The sequence below is a fragment of the Gallus gallus genome, chromosome 18 (genome assembly GCF_016699485.2).
Source record: "Gallus gallus isolate bGalGal1 chromosome 18, bGalGal1.mat.broiler.GRCg7b, whole genome shotgun sequence".
In the NCBI taxonomy this organism is placed as follows: Eukaryota; Metazoa; Chordata; class Aves; order Galliformes; family Phasianidae; genus Gallus; species Gallus gallus.
The window spans coordinates 7,338,349-7,358,896 of NC_052549.1; the positions used below are offsets into that span (position 1 = coordinate 7,338,349).

The window sequence follows — 20,548 nt, forward strand, 5'->3', positions numbered from 1 at the left end:
AACAGCTACTTGTTCTACAGTTTGGTATATTCAAATTACCACGTAAGCATTAGCAGCACAGCACTTAGGTGGTGGGAAGAGGTATCTTCTGAGTTATTTTACTGAAATGATGGCCCAAGGCCAACCAGCGTGTTGACAGCAGGCTCATGAGTAGAGCTGGGCTTTTTCTCTCTCCTTACTCCACAAAGCTCAGAGCTGTGCAAGCTAATGAGAGGTAAGTGGGAGGTAAAAGAGATGGGCAGCAGCACTCTCCTTCTTTGGGAAATGGGAGACAGTAACAGTCCGCATCCACCTGAAGTGAGTTCTGCAGAATAGCGCATTTCCTTCACTCTATTGAATGTCTCCTGTAAAAAGCCATTGATTTTCTATCATCAGCTCCTCTATCCTCCTCATCTGCATTTTTTGCCCTTGCTAATCAATAGGTAAAGCAAATGCCAGAACATTATTTACAACTGGCATCTCTTTTCTCTCTTCCTCCAGTTGCTATCGATTTCCAACATCTAAAACTTTTAGGGCTTCTTCTTTCCCCAGTTTCCTGCTGCAAAACCTTCCTTGTGAACTTCCTGATGGGAAACAACTCCGCAGTTGAAGCAGACAGAAATAGTACTGTGAAATTGGTGGAGCAGTCCTGATACACTTTATAGCTGTCAGTCTTGGTACAGGCAATGATGTGTAGTGGTGTTAAGTACATGCTTTATGCTTCATCATGATCAGCCATCTTTTTTTTTGCTACGGATTGAATCTCTAAAATGTCATTGATGATATCATCAAACAGTTCATTTGAAGCTGCTTCAACCTACTGATTGTAATAGGAAGTAGAGGTTGAGTTTTCTTTTTTGTCTGTAAATAACCAATAGAGTTTAATGAGATTTTAAACTGACCTAGGAAACTCAGAACTAGTAGCTGTGTTCCAGAATGGTAGAGTGGTTTTCTCTTTGGACTCCACAGTGCTTTTCCCTTTGGTTTGTGAAGGACATAGCATGTAGCCTGGTCACCATTAAAATAAATGTCTTAGAGCTTTGCAGCTACTTCTGTCTGAGAATGTGATGTTTTGTTGTTTTTGTGTGTGTGTGTTTTGCTGTTGCTCTGTAGACCTTCTGCTGGCCAGGTGTGCTGCTAAAAGAGGACTTTAAGGCAGCTTGTCTGACTTAAGAGTTTTCCTTTTGCAGAGAACTAGGAGCATACCCTTGCTGTCAGCAGTTGCCAAATGAAAAGTTTACATAATTTGTGTCTGTAAAAGAACTTTTCTTCAAACTCTCAACATGCTGTTTTATCTTAACAGAGTGAAGGTGGGGCAATATCCCCAGCTGGGCACAGGATTTAATAGGCAATAGTCAGCCATGTCAGAAGGATCAGTTCTGCAAGGTGCTGAATCCCTCCTGCTGTTCTGTCAGCTCTCTTTACCCTCTTGCTCTAGCTGCTGTCTCCTTTTCCATTGCCTTTAAGTCTTCAAATGTGGCTGCTTGTAGCTGAAGACATTTGTCAGTATTGTATGGTTGAAGCCATTTGCTCATTTCAGGCACTTTGGTGATAAAAGCAGAGCTTGGTCTGTCCCTTGTGAGGACTCTGCGTGTGCCTTTAGATTTTTGTGGCTATCCTTTCTGCTTTGAAAGGAAAGTAACTCTAGCTCCTTGCAGTTCCAGTGCTTGTAATGGTAGCAGTTTTATTTGGGTGTAATTCCTCCAACTTGGCTTGAGCTGAAATGAGAGGAAAGAGGGGGAAAAGGAGTTGTTGCTGAGAAAAGAAAAACTTTTAACATTGAATTTTATCTTCTGGTTTTGTAAGCGTGTATGTGATAGCATCAGGAGGGCTTTCTTATCTTTGTGGAGGTGAGCTTTTAAGAAGTTATGTATTGTATTCTTTCCCCCGGATAATGGGGAGGTGAGAGAGGTCCTTTAGAACTTTTGCTTTTTTTTCTAATGTTGCTTAGAATTACTTCATAGTACAGTCATAGAACAGCTATAAATTCCACTTCCAGTGTCTTTCCTTGTCCTTTACTGAACCAGCTGACAACTTGCATTGAAGGCTTAGCTGAACAACGCTTTGCAGAAACTGCATATAATTATTACCTGAGTCACTGGGAAAATGAGCAATAAACCCTAAATCTCTGATTCTCAGGGGAATCTTCAGTAAGACAGAAGTCTGCCTAAATGAATATCTCCTCTTCCTGCTAAGTTCTTGTTCACTTTCTAGTGAGTTTTTAAGCTTAAATGTCTATTGCAGAATAATCCTGGTCTTCAGTTCTAGTGGCCTTGTCTGATGAGAACGTAACTATAAACACTAAACACCGTTGCTAACCTGGAAAGGCCTGTTTCAGGAAAAGCTCCAGGTTTTGTATCTCCTTCTCAGCTTCTTTGTGCTTCCCATTAGCTGCACAATTGAAGCAGTGCAGATACCGTGACAAACATCAAGATGACTCCCATCACTGACCTCAGATTTTCCATCAGTGTCCAGTGGGGCACCCATTTAAGTGCGTTCTCTGCCCTTGATTCACACTGTCCTGACTGAAACTATAGGGTTCTTGAGTTCTTATCCTGGCCTTAGTTCAGAGATATAATAAATATTTAATTTTAAAAAGGTTTGAAAATCTCTTACTTCTCTATTTGATCTAATATTATGCTATGCTGAGTAAGAAGGATGTTTTCTTAATAGACAGATGGTTCTGCAAATTAATGGTCATCTGACTGTGTCCCTGTCCATCTCTTACCTCTCAGTGTGTCAAAGCCCCTATTGGGGTGCAAAGTTCTTACTCCACAGAGTACATCCAGGAGCCAGATACCCTCCCTACAAATGTTCCTCATGCTACTTTTGTGTTATTTTCCTTCCCATTTTGGAGGGAAGTGAGTGTTGTGTCATTTGTAGCACTCCAAGGGCCACATGCATCTCCTGAGGGGAAAAAAGGGTATCAGATGGCCAGGTGAGTATCTTGAAACTGAATAACTGGCATGGAAAAGCTGCTTTTGGAGTCTGTTCTGCTTATGCATTGTTTGGAGTCCATTACGTAATGGCTGCATGTAGCAGCAGAAGAGAGCACTTTCTTCCAAGTGAACTCGTTTGGCAAATAATCACTGTGCCAATTGAAGTGAAACTTAGCACAGAAATTTCCATCCTTAGCCATGATTTCTCAGCTGTTTCCAATTACATACATTTGAAACTTGAGAAACACAATGTCAACTTAAATGGTCATTTTAATTGTGTATGTATCTAAAGTACATAAGTGAATGGGAAATATTACAAAGGCATTTTGAAATAAGAATGCTTCAGAAAATAAAATCTGGATTCACTTCAGATGCAGAATCCTTCCCAGGACCAGTGAAAAAAATGGAATGTGTGTCAGAGTTTTGAGGTTTCAAAGTTTGCTGCATTTTGACAGAAAACAGCACTGTTTGAAACAGTTAGCTAGTCTTCTGCAAGTGCTCCTGTGCTTAACCTGGAAGTACGAACATAGTTTATCTTTTCTAATGGAGGAGCTGGAAGCCTGGGATGGGCAAAACGTTGAGCAGGGAATACTCCTGCACTAACAACAATATTTATTTGGTTTCCCCTGCCTCTGACTTTCCATGAATCCTCAGAGGAAACCACTACTTGGTCAGAGAAAATCAGGATGTTGTTTCCTCTAGTTTCCATTTGATACTTTTTGGGAAAGGAGAGTGATACCAGGTTGGTGCAGAGGATATGAACATCTGTGACAGATGAACTTAACGCTGAGCTATGTGTTTTGGGCAAAGCAGTCTTTAACCACATTAGCATTTTAGAGAAATGAGTAGTGAGGAAAGGAAATAAATGTGAATCTTGAAAGCAGAATTGATTGGAAAAGCTGCATTTGTAAATAAAGTGGGTTATAAAACTAGAGCTGACAGAGGCTTTTAAAAAGCACGTGCTCACTTCAGATTTTAGTTTTCTGTCTCTTGGAGGATCAGAGCTGGAGTGCTGAATGCCTTGCCTCGTCGTGGTCCTGGATGTGTTTAAAAATAGCTGTAGATCAGCCTCAAAGATGCCAATACCTGGTGGGCAGAAGTCCATGGCTTTCTAAGCCTCCTGAATAGGGCTGAATAAAACCTGTAAAGAGGGTATGGTGCCCCACACAAACCATGTAACTGGGGGTGGGGAAATACTGTATGATTTGGCTGTTAATTATCATACTCTTGTGCTGGAGCATCAACAGTGGTACAGATAGCCAAGAAACCCAGAGAAATTGGTCTGCTGGTGAGAATAACCAGATTCTATTGCAGGTTGTAGATTATCTGAGATTAATTCTAGATTGATATGTCCTGAACAGAAGCAAGACTTTGTACTCCTATGAAGTTTCTACTGTCCCACACTAGACTCTAGGGACTCATCCTTAATTTTAACAGTTTAAATATGGAAAACAGATTCATGTCTAAGTGGGCAAAAAATTATCCTTCCTATCAGCTGCATCAAAGACACCCTTTGAACAAAGCTAAACCATCTTTTGTTTTGGTATGTTAATACCAAGGGCAGAGATGGCAGTGCGTGGTTACAGGTCACGTCAAACTGGCTGTTTTGCAAGAGAAATTTCTCTTTGCATAATAACTATTTGCAGGCATGAAAGACAAAGGGAATGTGCTGTTTCCTCTCTCCTAATTCCCTATATACTATTTTCTCTACCCATCTGCCTGCAACTTTAATATCATGCTCATTAAAGAAGTCCCACATCAATTGTACGAAGAGAAGTGGGGTGGGCTACCCTGAGCTTCTGGGCTTGTAATAACATGCAGACCAACAATGGGCTACTGTTCTTACAGCTGATGATTAAATACTTGGCTCATAAATACCAATATTATGTAATTCGAAAATTAAGTCGGCAAATTGTGACCATATGGGAGACTTTCTCTTTGGGAAGATTTGGATATTTTTAAGTCAGTATGTGGAATAAAATAGGCTTCTTATCAGGAGTTGGTGAGAGTAGTGGTAGTGACTTAATCCTCTGTCTTTTCCTTGTGCCTTGGTTTCTCATAACCTTGCTTGAGATTAAAGGCATGATCCTAAGGCCTATGGAGTTCCATGAGTAGGGTCAAGACTGTTGTGTTTACTTGAGGCCCAGCAGTCAGTTGTGCTCCCTCTTGGGGGCTCCTTTCCCTGTTGTCATGATGGTCAATGACTGCAGGTGGAGGCCGGCAGGATGTGCTGTTACTGGGAGGCCTAATTTTAACACGTGCTGAGTACATCCAGTCGTTCATATCTTAAGGGTTGTGGGTGCTTTTGAGCATGTGTGGTATGTTTCTGATACCCTGTGTCCCTGCCTAATTTGGGTGTAAAACCACGCCAAGGCGTAGCATTATAGGGAACCTGGCCTTCTTCCCATAGCCTCTGCTCAGAAGGAGATCTGACAATTTTTTGTGTGTGTTTCTGCCTGAGGTGGCAGGAGGTTTAGCTAGTGCTCTTAAGGGCTCTGAAGAGTTAGTTGTAATTACCAAAGGCTTTTAATTTTCAAGGTAAATTGAAACCTGGCTCCTACTGACACAGCACCTGCTGTTGTTGGTAGATACAGGGAATCTCTTTCTTATTCACTGCCAGTCATGTTTCCTCTGAGGAGCATGGTGTGAGTTGTAATCTGAGAAGAATACACTTGGTGCTGAATTTTTTCATATGCTTTGCAAGACTGCAACAATTGAAGACTTGCTCCATTTCATTTGCAGGCAGTTTTGTCATTGCCTCTTTGCTAGGAGCTGGTGATTTTGAATTCCCAGCACACCTAAGAAGTTGGTTTCAAATGTCTTTTCCATCTCTAAACACTCAGATCCTATTGCCTCATGTCTAAATTAGCCATAACTGTAGTTGACGTGATGCATCCATACTGTTATTTGGACAGGCTACCAACTGACAATACCTTATGGTGCGTAGAAGTAACCTTGTTTGTGTTTGAGGCATGCAAGGTCTTTCTTCAGCAGTCACATTTGTTCCCCACAGAGCTGCCAGCATGTTGCCCAAGGATTTCCCTTTCTTTGTAATATCAACATTTACTGCTTTCTTGTCATTACTAGTTAAAATAATTCTTAGTGTTTTATCATCCAGATGTGACCAGAAACAACCAAGATGGAACACTTTGTAAAAATGAGTGAGTGTGAGAATAGGTAGTTGAGAGAACAAAGCTACAACTGTCTTTCATCATTCCGTGGAGGAAATCATTGTCATAAGCTTCCATTTTATCATGTAGACAGTCCTGTGTTTTATTTTCCTGTCTTGGAGGAGAAAGTCAGAGCTCCACAGAACAGAAGGACTTGAAGTCAGTGCAGCCTAGTAATCAGACAAGTCTTGCAACCTGGATTCTTCCACTGACTCTAGTGTATGGCCTTGGACAGGTCACTTAGCACTGTGAGGTCCAGCTGCTCACCTCCTCTGACGAGCCAGACTTCATTTGTCTGAGATGTGACATCCACAGTGATCCTGCAGTATCTTTCTCTTGTCAAAAGCAGGAAGGCCTTTCCCTTCTGCATGGTTGTTACGTTGAGGAATGCCTTCAGGAACATCACCCAGATGAATTCTCACTGTTCTGACTAGTGTTGGAGTTCTTTGGGCAACATTAGCAGTAATACAGAACAGGAAGCATAGTTAGAGGTTTTATCTTGTTAAGACTTCTCTGCCAAATGTTCAGTCAGTCCAGACAGTGGCTGTGGTGCAGTAGGTTTGTTTGACATCAGGGCTAATTAGCAATTAAGTGAATTTTGGAGCAAGCACTTTCAGACCAGATTATTTTTTTTTTCCTCCCAAGCAGGCTAGCATAAAATTCCATCTGCCTCGTTCGCAAATTCAATTGCTTTAATTATGCATCTAAACTGGGAGAGTATATACTCAAAAGATCATTAATTCTGTGCACTTCTCGTGATAATGCAGTACAAATTAGCCATATCCTCTGCAGTCTGCACCTTCTCAAAATCTGCCTGTTCTGAGTATAAATTATTAGAAAATGAATTAGAAAATTTCTTCTTGCAAGTTTATGAGCAGCTAAGACAGCCTGCTCACCACTTCAGTGTGTGTTCTGTTGGTACTGCTCATTGTAGTTCTTTTGGTTTTATACAAGGGATAATTTTCCTTGAGTAGAGCTAAACCTTGCCAGCAAGGATCAGAACATAACAGTTAGATGCTGTGAATGTACCTACTGCCACATTCAAGAAATTTCCTGCCCCTGTTGATGGAAGGTACAGGGAAGTTCAGTACATCAGGGGAAGCCAAGGGAAGGAGGCTGGTGAATGGGCTGGAGAGGTCAGCTGGGTACATCAGCAGCCTCTGCTCTGCTTTGCCGGTGTTCTACCTTGACCTCGTTTATTGGCCCCAAAATAGTAAGTCCTGTAACTGTTTTTTTCTTGCACCCTGTGTAGGTCACCTTGTGATCAGACTGAGGCTTGGTTCCTACAGCTCGAGCTTGATGGTGGTTCTTCTGACTGCATGGGTCTGGTGCTGCCAAATCTCCCTGAAGGTTGAGCCAGGCCTTCCTTTGTCCTCATGGTTTCCTGTTTATCTTTTTACACAGATGAGCAACAAAAGGTCGAATAGTTTCCGCCAAGCCATCCTTCAGGGCAACAGGAGGCTGTGCAGCAAGGCACTGCTGGAGGAAACAGGGCTGAGCCTGTCGCAGAGGCTGATCCGACACGTTGCATATGAGACCCTGCCACGAGAGATAGACCGCAAGTGGTACTATGACAGCTACACCTGCTGCCCTCCGCCCTGGTTCATGATTACCATCACCATCGTAGAGGTAAGTACCTTACTTAATGCCCTGGTTTGAGGAACTCACCCCACACTGCCGAGGTTTTGCTGTGGACTGAACAAAGGCTATCGTGGGAGTCGTCTGGATCCAGACAAGGACAAGCATGAGGCTGAAATGGCTCTTTTGGCTTACCTGTGTGTGTATGTAAATAGAGGCTGTGCTCCTGTCTGTCTTCATTTGTTTATTAGTCACTGAATCAACTTGTATATGAAACTACAGAATTTGGGAAAGTAAAGCTAATTTTTTGAAAAGTGAAAATCTGGACAGTTGAAGGGGTAGTTCAAATAACAGAAATAAACTCTTGTATGGTTACCTCTGCTCTTTGAATGGGGAGAAAATGGAGGGAACAGAACTGGACTACAAATTCTGACCTGCTCATTTCTTGCTCACATAAGACCTTTGTACAGTAGTTAAGTGATGCACTGGAATAAACATAGAGAAGAACATCCTATAGCACTTTTAGGGTGCTGAACTCCTCTAACTTGATGACTGACCTGCAGTGGAAAGCCACGTACAGAGGTTAGGATGATGTGTTGCAGGTTCATCAGAACAGGAAACTCTTTCAGGCTGTATGGCTGTCAGGTGGTAGAAAAATATGATTTTCAGTTGACTTCCTTTCATGATTTTGAGTTGCAAAGTGCTTTTCAGTGAGAGAAGGCATTTGCTAACCAGGAATCTTCCTGCTCTTCTAGGTTGCCTTTTTTCTTTACAATGGAGTGGTGCTAGACAGATTTGTGCTGCAAGTTACCCATCCCTTATACCTGAAAAATGCATTACTTTACCATCCTCAACTCCGTGCTCAGGCTTGGAGGTACCTAACCTACATATTCATGCATGCAGGGTGAGTACTTACAAACTGCAGAGATTTTCCAGAGGCAGTTCAGGTTCCTCAGAGAGTGGGAGGAGAAAAGTGACTGAATCAACTCAGAAATAAATCAGAAAAAAATGAAAAACACACAAACAAAACAAACTCTAAATTATTTATTCAAATCTGAAGCTGTTGTGGAGTGTTGGGCAGTGAGAGGCAAACCTTCACAGCTGTCTAAAGGGAGGAAACAATGTAAGGAACTTAATAGATGCTGTTCCTCTCCCTGCAGTTTTGGGACCACACCAACCTCTTAGCATGCTCTTTCCTGTGTGTGCTTCCTAAAACTGACCAGGCTGAGGCCCGTTGTCTGTCTACAGAAGCTGTGCAAGTGATGTAATGAGTCTGAAAAGATGCTAGACTGGTATTTAAGAACTACGTATTGTACTTTTGCTAGACTTTCTAGTTAAGGTTCGAAAAGTTGATGAAATTTCCCATGCCTATTGAATGTCATCGCTTAGTAATGCTGTCTTTTCTGTAGGGACTGGGATAATGCCTAGAAATCTGAGACAAAGCTGAACTCCCATTTTGTACAAACTGTACTAACAGCAGTGTTCCTTAAGAGCTGACAGTCTCATCTGGACAGATGGACAGTCCATCTAATGCAAAATGAAGGTGCTCAGTAAAATATATTGTCCTTCATCCCATGGGAGATATGTAGCAGAATGAAGAGAATGCAAGGCATGAGGATTCTAATTCTGTGCTTGTGGACTGTGCTGGTCCTCTCAGGATTCAGAGAGACTTAATTATGTGATGTTTGTGATGCCATGGTGATGAGTGAGTGTCACAGAAAAGTTCACCTCTGTACAAAACGCTCTACCCCCTCAATGTGCTTTCTCAGATCATTATCCTTACACATTCCTAGCAGATAATTGCAATTTTCTTTAATTCTGTCATTGAAGAATCACAGCAACAAGCTTTTTAACAGTGGTTTATAATTTGAAACTGAATAAAGATCCTTTGTTCTTAAATAGAAAGCTTATATTCCCATCAATCAATGCTCTCCTTTAAAAGGCCAAAAGGATCAAGCAGATCTCTTCCTTTTTCCACCAGGAAGCTGATGTCCCTTCTCTGCCATGGAATTCCAACCCATGTGTAACTGCCCATGAGCACAAGATGTGCCCCAGATTTCTGGATAAAAATCATGGTTGGAACAGAGCAGACTCAACCCAAGGAAAGAGTAGAAAAAAAATTATAGAGGAAACTTCTCAATGTCGTGACAACTGTACTCTGCATTCTAAATTCCTCCAGTAAATCTGTGTACAGAGGCATCAGTCTACAAAGGCAGGCTGTTGGGCTTAAATGTGAGGCTGGTTATGTAAAATGAGAATTAGAAAGGTGAGGAAAACCAGGTTTGTAGAAAAGAAGGAACACAATTTTAACTCACGCAAACTAATTTGTATCTGATTTTCATTCTGTTTCTGTTGCTGTTGTTCTACTGTTTCACTTTTATAACCACAGATGGCTCTGGAATTCATTTAAGAGAAGCACCTGCACAATTGTTGTTCTGCAGCACTTAAATATCTCCCTGCGTCCCTGGTGGCATTCTTTCCTATCTGTGCAAAACTGCCCTAACCTGGCAGTGCTCTGGCATTCTCCACTCTTACTGTCTGAAAAATATATCAGCTTTACTTCACACCTGTGGCTGGCTTTGCCACAAGCAGTGATGAAATTGTTGTGCAAAAGTCTCTTAGCTTTTGTGATGGATTCTGAATTCTTTAGCTATTATAGCCTTCAAAACAATGATGAGTCCTGTTGGAATAATAAACCCCGTGACTTATTTGCAGTATCTGGAGTTAGCCTAACTGCTCGGTTATTGCTAACACATACATGTAAATCTCCTTTCATATCAAGAGGGTGGATAAATCTTAGAAAGGTAATAATGTTTGTAATGGAAGTCCATCACTCTCGTGTTTTTCAAAGGAGAGGTTAAGACAATATCATGGGGTTTATTGTTGTCCTGTTTCCAGCTGAGACTTTAAGATGGTAATATGGGCTGTCACTTAATTTAGAGCACTTGGTCTGTGCTTTTTTTTTTTTTTTTTTAAAGCAAGTGAAAGTCAGAACGTATCAAAAAAGGCAGCAGTTGCTAAGGCTTGGCTGGCTGTTTCTCTAGGAAGATCCCAAAAATGCATGGACTTTGTGATGGTCCTGATGCAGGGAGCTTTGTTGAAGGCTGAAAAGCCAGGCAAAGTTGTAAATTCTGCCCTTTGCTTTCATGGAAAGCTGACGTTGATTATCTGAGGCCCACACATTTGTAACACTGCCATAACTAATGACTTGCATTGATTCTCAGTCCCGTTTGTTTGGTCCCAGGGAAGGAGAAAGTCTTTAATAAATCAGTGAAATTGTCATTTCAAGAATGACGCATTCAGCACCAGCAAAGGCTAATTATATTTTATGGGTGCTTATTGACTATGGAGCCTTCAATGCTATTAGCACCACGGGGAGGAAGGGTGAATGGGATCACTCCTGGAAAGTCTTTTAAGAACAGCTGTGAGTCCGGGCAGTCACTTTAGAGTTGAGGGTAAACTTTGCTGAGCCCGTACAAAAGCTGCCTTTGAAAAATAAGACCCAGTGCTTTGTGTGAAAATGTCAGGCACTGCCTTGTGACGCTGACTGTCAGCTGAAGCTTCTTTCCTCCCCATGTAAAAGGGCATTTGGGTGCTTTGACTCCTTTCTGTGATCTCTGTTTGACCTTTGCTCATTGTTCCTAGTTTAATTCCCAAGTTCTGTGAACATCCAGGATTGGAATGAGTGCCAGAATACACCCATGCCCAATGGCTTCAGAAGCACTGAGCAAGACGATCAGGGTTACATTCCATAGTTCCCAATGATGGTGAATTATGGTGCTGAGTGTCCTGTGCAGGGAGATAAATTTACTTTTAGAGAAAAATTAAGTGATAACAAACCCATTGAGATATCTGGAAAGGTCAGTTTTGTGCAGTGTCATTTCTAGCAGCTTTTTCTGGTCCAACGTGAAACTTCACATTCTTAAAACTTCAAATTCCCCTTCACGAGACAGTTCTATCATTAGTGCATCTTACCATCAGCATTTTTTTTCTGGTGTGTATGGGAAATTGCTATGGTAACATGAAGAAAGACCAAAACAGTGAAAATGCATAGAACTTGAACCAAGTATCGCTGGGTCTGTCTGCGAGCAATCCATTTCTTGTATAAAACGTGACATAAATTCACAGTGCATTAGCTACTTTGTACTGTTTCCTGCAAAAGGAGCTGGTATTGAGTGCTGAGGGTGTGCCCCGGTGTCATTTAAATCTACCTGCTTTATAAGCAGTCAGTCCTGGTGTTACAATCTCCCTTCATGAAACAGATGCTATCTGATCTCCTTCTGAGATATCTCTGTCACAAGGGAGAAGGGAGACAGAGTTAGAAAAGAGTACGACTGTTGTTTTTCCTCGCTGCAGGATAGAACACCTTGGACTCAACGTTGTCCTTCAGCTCTTGGTTGGGGTTCCCCTGGAAATGGTGCATGGAGCTGCGAGGATCAGCTTTGTGTATGTAGCTGGAGTCGTGGCAGGTAGGTTACACCTCTGCATGCCCCAGACAGAGAGGCATCTGAAAGTGGTCTGGATGACTTTTGTATAGAAGAAATGTTTTGTAACATTTGTGTATGGGAGAAGAGCAATCTGATCTTCTGCGTTTGAAATTCATTTGGAGGCTAAAATAGGGAACATGCTGCTTGATGTGTTTCTAACTATCCATAGGCTCTGTTGAGGAGACTTGTGGCCACACTGTACTTTCCTTACGACCTGTAGAAGGCTAAAAGAAGTGTGGCATCACAGGCTTTTATTGTCCTCCTGCATGAAGAACCTTTGTCCCACCCCACCCTGCCCCCAGGTCCTCTGCCAGCTCTTCCACTTGTCCTGTACTGCTTGGTTTCAACAGCCTAAGAAAGAAGTATTTGGTTGTATGTTGTGATCAGTGCTCAGGAATCTGGAAATTAATTTGATCTTGAAGCTATAGGTTTTGATTGATGTTTAGTTTGTGCTGTACCTCTTTTATTTATGTTTGGCATTCCAGGACTTTGGAGGTGATGAAAGTTAGCTGACAATAGATCAACATCTAATTAAAACAGGAGGAGAGTGTGAGAACAACAAGGGGCTTCACACTGGAACTCGGAACAAAGAATTGACTGCCTTAGTTCAAGATTTATGCAACTGGGAAAAAATATCACCATAATTTTATTTTTTCAATAATGAGCAGATAAAAAATCATTGTGAGATAGACTGCATTCCTGGAAGAGGCTGTGAAAAGAATAATTGGAGTAGGGCACAGGACAAGGCATGGTACAAACAGCATGCTCATTAATGTAGAGAAAGAAGTGAGCAGACCAGCTCTGGTGTCCCTAGCCTATCATTTTAATAAGCATTAAAGTGGTTCCCAGTCTGCAACTTTCCAGGCACAAACTTTTCTTCATAGATCAGTCTTCAAAGTCATGGGGCTTAATTTGTGTACATACACATTGCATATCTGTGCCAGGTAAGCAAAGCAAACAAGCACTGAATCTGCTACGATTGAGTCTGAGAGGCTGAGAGATGCAGTTAAGTGTTTGGGTCCTGCACTGAGCACAAGGATTCTGATTACTCCTCTCTTAACTTCTGATTAACATGTCCCTTAATGGCACTGTTTAAGAGGTGGGAAGTTTCAGGTCCCTGTGGTGAAGAAGGGAGCTATAAGCTGGTGGAAGCCCAGCTCTTTTTTTGACTAGAATCACCTAAACTATTAGCCAAGAAGTCTATTACAAGTTTCTGTACTACTGATGACTCTCTCAAGAGTAGTCATTGTGATTTTTCCCCATTTCTGCTCATCACAAACATCTTCATTATCCCTGCTTTGTGGCACCAAGTCTGCCTTTGTCTCCCTTCATCTTTTCAGTTACCTCTGAAGTTTGCTATGTAGGAGCTTTGAGCAGCTCCAGGCCTCTAATTGGGATAAGGAGAAAGAGTGTCTATGTTTGAAAGTATTTCTATTAGCAGTACCTTTATGTGATTGAACTGACATTTTGCCATCTCATGATGACTGCTTTCATTCAGGTTATTTTTAGGAAGCTTTACTCTGCAGTTTTATAAGTAACGGGCTGAGCATCGATCAGAATCCTGAGTTTAAGTGATCAGTCCCCAGTCTTTTTCAGTTTGCAATTATTTATCTTGCCTGTACAAGAACATCTTCTATTTTATCCTTAGGTGAGGAACAGGATGAAGACACTTATCTATCTTCCCTGTTTTTTTTTTTTATGAGAGTGTATATATACTTTTTGCAGCATAGGTTCAAAAATGCATTGCTCCTCCCTGCTGGCTGGCTTGTAGTCTTTTTAAGTAGGTGCAAAAGGATAGGATTGATTTCTCTTTTCCTCGTTCCTTTTATTTATCTCTGTATTGCTGACCTGTAGCAGATAACACAGCAATACTGGTTATAGTAGAAAAGTGATTTTATTCGACTGGTATTTTTGACAAACACTTGTTCTTCTTCCCAGGGTCCCTGGCAGTGTCAGTAGCTGATATGACTGCACCTGTGGTAGGCTCCTCTGGAGGTGTATATGCGCTTGTCTCAGCTCACTTGGCCAATATAGTCATGGTGAGTACTAGAATGACTTTCTATCCTCTTTGAAAGTGAGTGAAGCCACCTAGGTCTGGTCATTCAGAGCTTGCTCAGTAGTTTTGCCCCAGTGACCTGGTCCTGGAATGGAAATTTTACACTATAGTTGGTGGATTGGTGCATCAATGACTGGCAGTTTCTAAGGAGAAGCCAAAGATGCTGTTAATTCAGTACTTATCGGTGTATTTGAAGCTATCAGCTCTTTTTGAATGGATTGAGAAATGTTTGGAAGAGAAGGAGCTGACTCTATCTACAAAGGTTGCAGAGCTGTTTCTGTCTGCAGCGTGTCATATCATGTTAGGAAGTACCTAAAGAAATCTGTTATTTGTTGGATTCTTTGTAGAATATCCCTTATCCGCTTTCATTAAAACTCAAACTGACACTGAATTCTGGTCATAGTAGTGTTGCTATCTTTTAGCTATTTTACCTCATGAAGTACTTCATAAAGGTCAGTGAATATCAGCATTGTAATTTCTGGAGGATCTAGAAACAGCTCATCCAGGGTTCTTACAAGGGCTGTGGCAAAGCCGAGTGTGTCTGTCTGTGTACCCCCTGAGCTTACCACTGGACAACAATGGTTTTGCTGAGAATGCTGTTTTTTCCATGGTTTGAATTTCTGTGTGGTGGTACAGGAATGTGCATCTGTCCTTTGCTAGCAATGTCAGAGCAGAACAACCATAAAAATAATGGTAATTTAGCTCCCAGTGGGATCTGTATGAGATGATAATGTGAGCTGGCTGCAGTAAAGACAGAAGGTTTGATGTATGTGCTTTGGAAAACATATGCGTGTGTGGTGGTACTTTTATCAAGCCTAAAAGATGCTCTTCCAGTACAGATTTGAATGTAAAATCTGCCCGGGTCTCCATGCAGCATCACTTTGTTTTCCTTGTCTCTTTTTCAGAACTGGTCAGGAATGAAGTGCCAATTCAAACTGCTGCGCATGGCTGTTGCCTTGATCTGTAGTAAGTATCACGCAATACCTGGTAAACATGCAATCCTGTCTCGTTTGTCTTTGTCCTAAGGGTTCAAGCTGATACAGGGAGTTTTGACTTTGCAGCAGTTTTGGTAGGAATTTGCAGCTGGGACTTCTGCATGCAGAAGTCACATCACTTTCAAATGCTGATTTTGGTTTTCAGCATAAGCATTTTTAAATGAGGAGTTGTTGTTAACCAGCATCTGTAGCATGTGGCATTGTGAAGATCTGGGATTTAAGCATCTCCTCTTTGAATTCACAAACAAACAATACTTTCATAATGCTCGTGTTTAGGCATCCTGGAGCACTTTCTATGTGGGGTGGCAACACCACTGTACATATATCAGTGAATTATCATCCAGACACATCCCAAGGGTGTCCCGATGAGAGAAATTATGTTGTGTATTGTCAACAGAAAATTGTCTTCAAATTCTGATACTTTTTTTCCTTATTTTTGATATAAACTTCGGAAGGGAAATATTCCCTTGCCTGTCTACACTCTCACAAGCCCAGACCACTGGTGAGATCTCATCTCTGTGTGCCTTACATAACCATGGCTTCCCAGCCTCACTGTGCTCACTATACAAGGCAGTTTCTTTTTCATTCTTTCTGCCTCTTCAGAAGATGTAGTGCTGCCTTGCAAGGTGGACTTGAGAAGGGATAGACTTAGACAATTAATTTCTTTTTTCCTCTTTGTTCCAGTGAGTTTTGAATTTGGAAGGGCTGTGTGGCTGCGATTCCACCCTTCTGCCTACCCTCCATGCCCACACCCCAGCTTCATGGCTCACCTGGGAGGGGTGATGGTTGGAATCACCCTCGGTGTCATTATCTTGAGGAACTATGAACAGAGACTCCAAGATCAGACTTTATGGTGGATCTTCCTTTCTATTTATCTAATCTTTGTGTTGTTTGCCATCTTCTGGAACATTTTTGCCTACAGTCTGTTGGATTTGAAGCTACCTCCCCCTCCTTGAATGCACAGGACAGGAAACTCTGGAGAGCAGAAGTAGTCTGCCAGCTGCATTGTACGAGTCAAGATGGAAGATCTATTTTTATATTTAACTTAGGGGAGGATGATTATTTTGAACACAATTGTGTGTGGAAGAAGATGCTTAAAGATCTCTCAAGTGAATGGACTGATCAGTTTGTTATTAAATCTAGCAGGTACTGTAATGCTGGCTGGCCTGGACCCTGCAGTTTCTTCACTGCTAGGGCTTCCAATGGGCACCTTGAACCTGGACATTTATCACATGGTTTGTTAGCACAGATCAATATTCTGTATGGGATATTTGCATTTCCTTGGTCAGTGCTGGACTTACAGCTAGTTGTTGAATGAATCTTCTCAATATTACTAAACACAAGAAGGGAAAAAGAGCAGTCAGTTACTAACTAGAGACTTGCATGATACTCCCAAGGCAGACTGGGTTTGGTTTCTACAGATACATTTGACTGTTCAGCCATACCAGTGCCACTGTCTAATTACTTGAATGGTTCCTTAAAAATGTAAGCCTTTGGTGGAACTTGTTTTATGCACCTTTCAAAGGGATCAGCAGAACTTTATCACCCAAAGTGATGGAGACTGGTCTTTCAACTACAGGTCAAATGAAATTGCACTATAAACCTTGGAAACTCTTTAGAGTGATGTAGACACCCAGCTAGAGGTGAATTTACCATGCATGTTTTACTTGATTTATACTTTTTTCCCCAGCCTGATGTAGCTATGGCTTGTGGCTGGGGTTTCTTTTTGAGGGATGGAGGAAAGGAAGGCAAATGTTTAGTTTTGATTTTGTCTGTTGACAATGGGGTTTTCTTCTCACTTTATTTGGGGCTGTATTGATTTAATGCCTGGCCTGCAGTGAGGTCCAAGCAAGGATCTCAGCTCTTTCAACAGGCTCCAGCTTTAGAGCCATCCAGTCTGTTTGAAGCCAGCTTTGTCCACTGAAGGTACTGGAGTTAAATCAGGGTGTATGTCTGGTTTCCTACTGAAGTGGAAAGGAGTGTTACAGTGACCCTTGTGAAGTTGATAAAACTGGTTTTCAAATGGCTGCTAAAATCTGAGGATTTCTGAGGCAACGGAAGTTCAGAGAAAGCAACAGCCAGTTGCAGTGATGCCTTTTTGCTTAGCGAAGGTCAAGCCCAGATTTTAATAATCTGGTTTGAAACACAGTCCATACAGCAGCATGACGTGTGCTGCCTGCATGGACCTGGGGGACCAGACTGGAATGTCTGCATAGTGCGTGCCTATGCAAGGTGCATATTCACTTTTGCTTCTCACTTTGGAGAGCTGCCAAACTATAGTTGAGGAACTTGGATGGTTCCTTTTCTCTCCCCTTTGCCCACCTAGTTTGGTAGCTTGGATAAAGCAGAAATGGGAGTCTTTGTAGACTAGCTCCTTTTTCTTTGCAGCTTGGTGCCCAGCCACCGCCAGCCCTCCATGGCACATCTTGTGGGCAGTGCAGCAGCTGGGTTTTCTCTGTGGCAAAGTGTTTTTGTATAATAGGCTTTATTCTCTCAGTTGTGTAATTGGTGCTACCAGATGAAACCACAAACTGGTGGGAGCCTGTCTTTCTAGAGGGGACATTCCCAAGAAATCATCAACTGTAGTTCCCTTATTTGCCTTTATAGGAGAAATCTCTGCAGAAGGTAGAAGTTCTGTTCCTGTGGTATCTGCTAGTAAAAATCCAGTTGCCTCAGGAAAAGAGGAGGAGAAGGAAAAGGGTCGCTACAGCTGGGAATAAGCTTCATCTGCAGAAGAACCAAGTTTTGCTATGTTTGTGCACAGAAATGGAATCTCAGAGGGTACCTTTCTGCATGACTGGCATGTTGTTCGTGGGCCCTCAGATCGAGGGTCAAGGGTCAGAGCTCTATATTCTGTCTGAAGAAATGGGCTGATTCCCTGTGCTATTTCATCTAAGCAGATTGGGTCCAGGTCAGAGCAGTCACGAAACTTTATGTGCATTGCTTCAGGTCAGGAGCTGGTCAGTGAGTTCCATGCTGGTGAAGACTGTCTCCCTGGAGAGCCATAGACAAGCAGGAGGGGGGAACTAGAATGCAGAGAAAAGCATGGCTAATGCCATTCTTTCTTCACCTATTGTTAAGCCTTTCTGAATACAGATGCCTTTAAACCAGAGGTGAGAAGGAAATGGGAATTGCCCTGGAAGTTTTCCTAAAACTTTGAAAATCTAGTTAAACAACATCAGTCACAATAAAGCTCAGATTATTTTGCCTATAATTTATCAGACTACGGTATACACTGACTGACTTTTAGTTTTGGTTTCTCAGCTGAAATCTACTTCGTGTCCATCAGTTTCTTCCCAGGAAAGCTTTCTGTGCCTGCCAGTGCTGTGCTCTGTGGCAGAGCAGAGCTACAGGTTCAAGGGCCCACGTTTCTTTATCAGTCTCACTGGCCCTGCCCAATATCAATATACTTTTGCCTCTGCTCAGGAGCATGAGGGAGCTGCACAGAGCAGTCCAGGTGCCCTTCGTTGGTCCTTCACCCATAAGTGAACATAGTGAACGTGAAGTGATTTAAAAAAAAAACCTCTCACTGAACTTGTGACTTGTTCATCTCTCTGACTTCCATTCCTGTGTTCCCATCTGCTGCCTGAGCAAATCTGAAGCAGCCCTGGGGATCAGAAAAGTCGGTCTCCAGCAGTGCTAGACTTTTGTGGGTGAAGAAATGAAAGCCTCTTCCATTCCTGCTCAGCAGAGCTGAAATATCTCCCCACATATAGAGCAGATCATACGCAGAGCCTGTTGTCCATTAAGAATGTCAGCTTATGGAGTCAGGAGCATTGTGAAGTGCTAAAGTTTTTATAATTATGTTTATATCACTAAAATTATATTGTGAAAACTTGTTGTATTTTTACAGAGTATCAGGAAAGCCAGTTACGTTGTTTTTTAGTGCACCCAGAAGTGCCACAGTGCTGCAGTGCCAGAGAGCTAACAGCAAACAGGCTTTGCTTTTACCTCCAGATGTCCTTGATGCTGCTGCCTTACGGCAGAGCTTTAATATTCTCCATCCTGCTCACTTGTGGTTCCAGCTGATCACAGTGGGCAGTGTGTTCCTGAAGGAGCCATCCGCTGAGGGCTGCTCTGGGGGATTGTTTCGGTTTTATTCCAGATGCTGCCAAGATTTTACATGGGTCAGATAAAAAGATAAAAAGTGAATCTTTTGCGTGAATGTGCAGCGCCAGAACGGCAGATGAGACTGTTAGCAGCGCACAGATTCGAGATGTTGGAGGAGTTTATTTTATGCCCGCGTCCTTGAGTGAGGACACAGCACAGGCCGAGCAGCCGCTCTGTGTGGGACTTCCCAGTCAGGCGGCACCGCAGGGCGGCAGCGCGGGGCGGCAGCGCAGCTCCTTCAGGGACACCTGCCGGCCGCGCCGACACAGCGCAGAGCCAACCTGAGCCCTCTGCTCGGCCCATCCCCGAGATGGGAGCAGCTCGGACAGCCATGGCAGTGGTGGAAGACAACCTGGTAGAGTATCAGTATTACATCAGTAATAACACAGGAGGAGGAAGGAGAGGATGGGTGGGAGCGGTGCTTACCAGAAACCATCACTGAGTGAGGCAGAGAGGAGTAAAAATGCTGATGAATTCACTTTTTTTTTTGCTAAGTTTCTAAGCCAACGCCTTGTCTTTTTTCCCCCATTAATCAATGGGGCAGCTTAGCACTTTTGTGGGACGCTGAGTTTCTACACCCCTTGCTCTTTCAGCAGAAGGAAGTATCTTACCAGTGGGGATGGGGGAGGGTGGAGAAGTTACTGTCTGAAGCTGCTGACATAGACATAAAGCTTAAGGATTCCGTGTCCTGAGACCTTGCTTCTGCTGGATTACACTGCCCTCGTTTTTAAGTCAATTATATAGCTTCAGTTTGAACTGGGTGCGAAGGATGGAATCTGACACATTTAGAGCTGATACAAAAGTAACAGCTATCTGCTGACCTTGTGTGGCAGCTGCTGTTTTGTGCCAACATTTAGTCTCAGAGTCTTCACATAACAGTGGGTAAAAAAACTTGAGTCTGTGTAACTGCACGGACTTTTAAGTTCAGCCCAACTGCTTTGGAAACCCCACTGGCTTTACCTGAAGTGGAACTAGAAAACATGAATGCAGTTCAACACCAGCAACCTCTGGAGACAAACCAGGATCCAGAGAACAGCAACACCTCTGGGATTTTAGCCTCCCTGAATATCACTGCTCTTCTGTTTCCTTTGTAGTAGGGGCTGCTTCCCACTGCTCTGTAATGTGACTCAAACAGTCCTCCTGCGGTCACTGATGCTGAGAGCTGGTTGTAAAGGAAAGCAGTGCATTTTACAGCTTTGTAAAGGAAGAACTGCACCTAAGACAGAAACCAAGC

The 20,548-nt window shown here is 42.6% G+C and overlaps 1 protein-coding gene across 8 annotated transcripts in view; it reads left to right on the plus strand.

Annotated features, from left to right (window-relative positions):
- RHBDL3 (rhomboid like 3) overlaps positions 1-18,427 on the plus strand; it is a 49,717-nt gene extending 31,290 nt beyond the window's left edge. For all 8 annotated transcript variants that reach the window (XM_040649776.2, XM_040649779.2, XM_040649775.2 and 5 more), the window contains 6 exons: positions 7,493-7,717; positions 8,422-8,570; positions 12,023-12,135; positions 14,092-14,192; positions 15,115-15,175; positions 15,889-18,427. In XM_040649776.2, the coding sequence (XP_040505710.1) occupies positions 7,493-7,717; positions 8,422-8,570; positions 12,023-12,135; positions 14,092-14,192; positions 15,115-15,175; positions 15,889-16,160 (921 nt within the window). In that variant the 3' untranslated portion in view covers positions 16,161-18,427. The remainder of the gene's footprint in view (positions 1-7,492; positions 7,718-8,421; positions 8,571-12,022; positions 12,136-14,091; positions 14,193-15,114; positions 15,176-15,888) is intronic.
- The last annotated feature ends 2,121 nt before the right edge of the window (positions 18,428-20,548 follow it).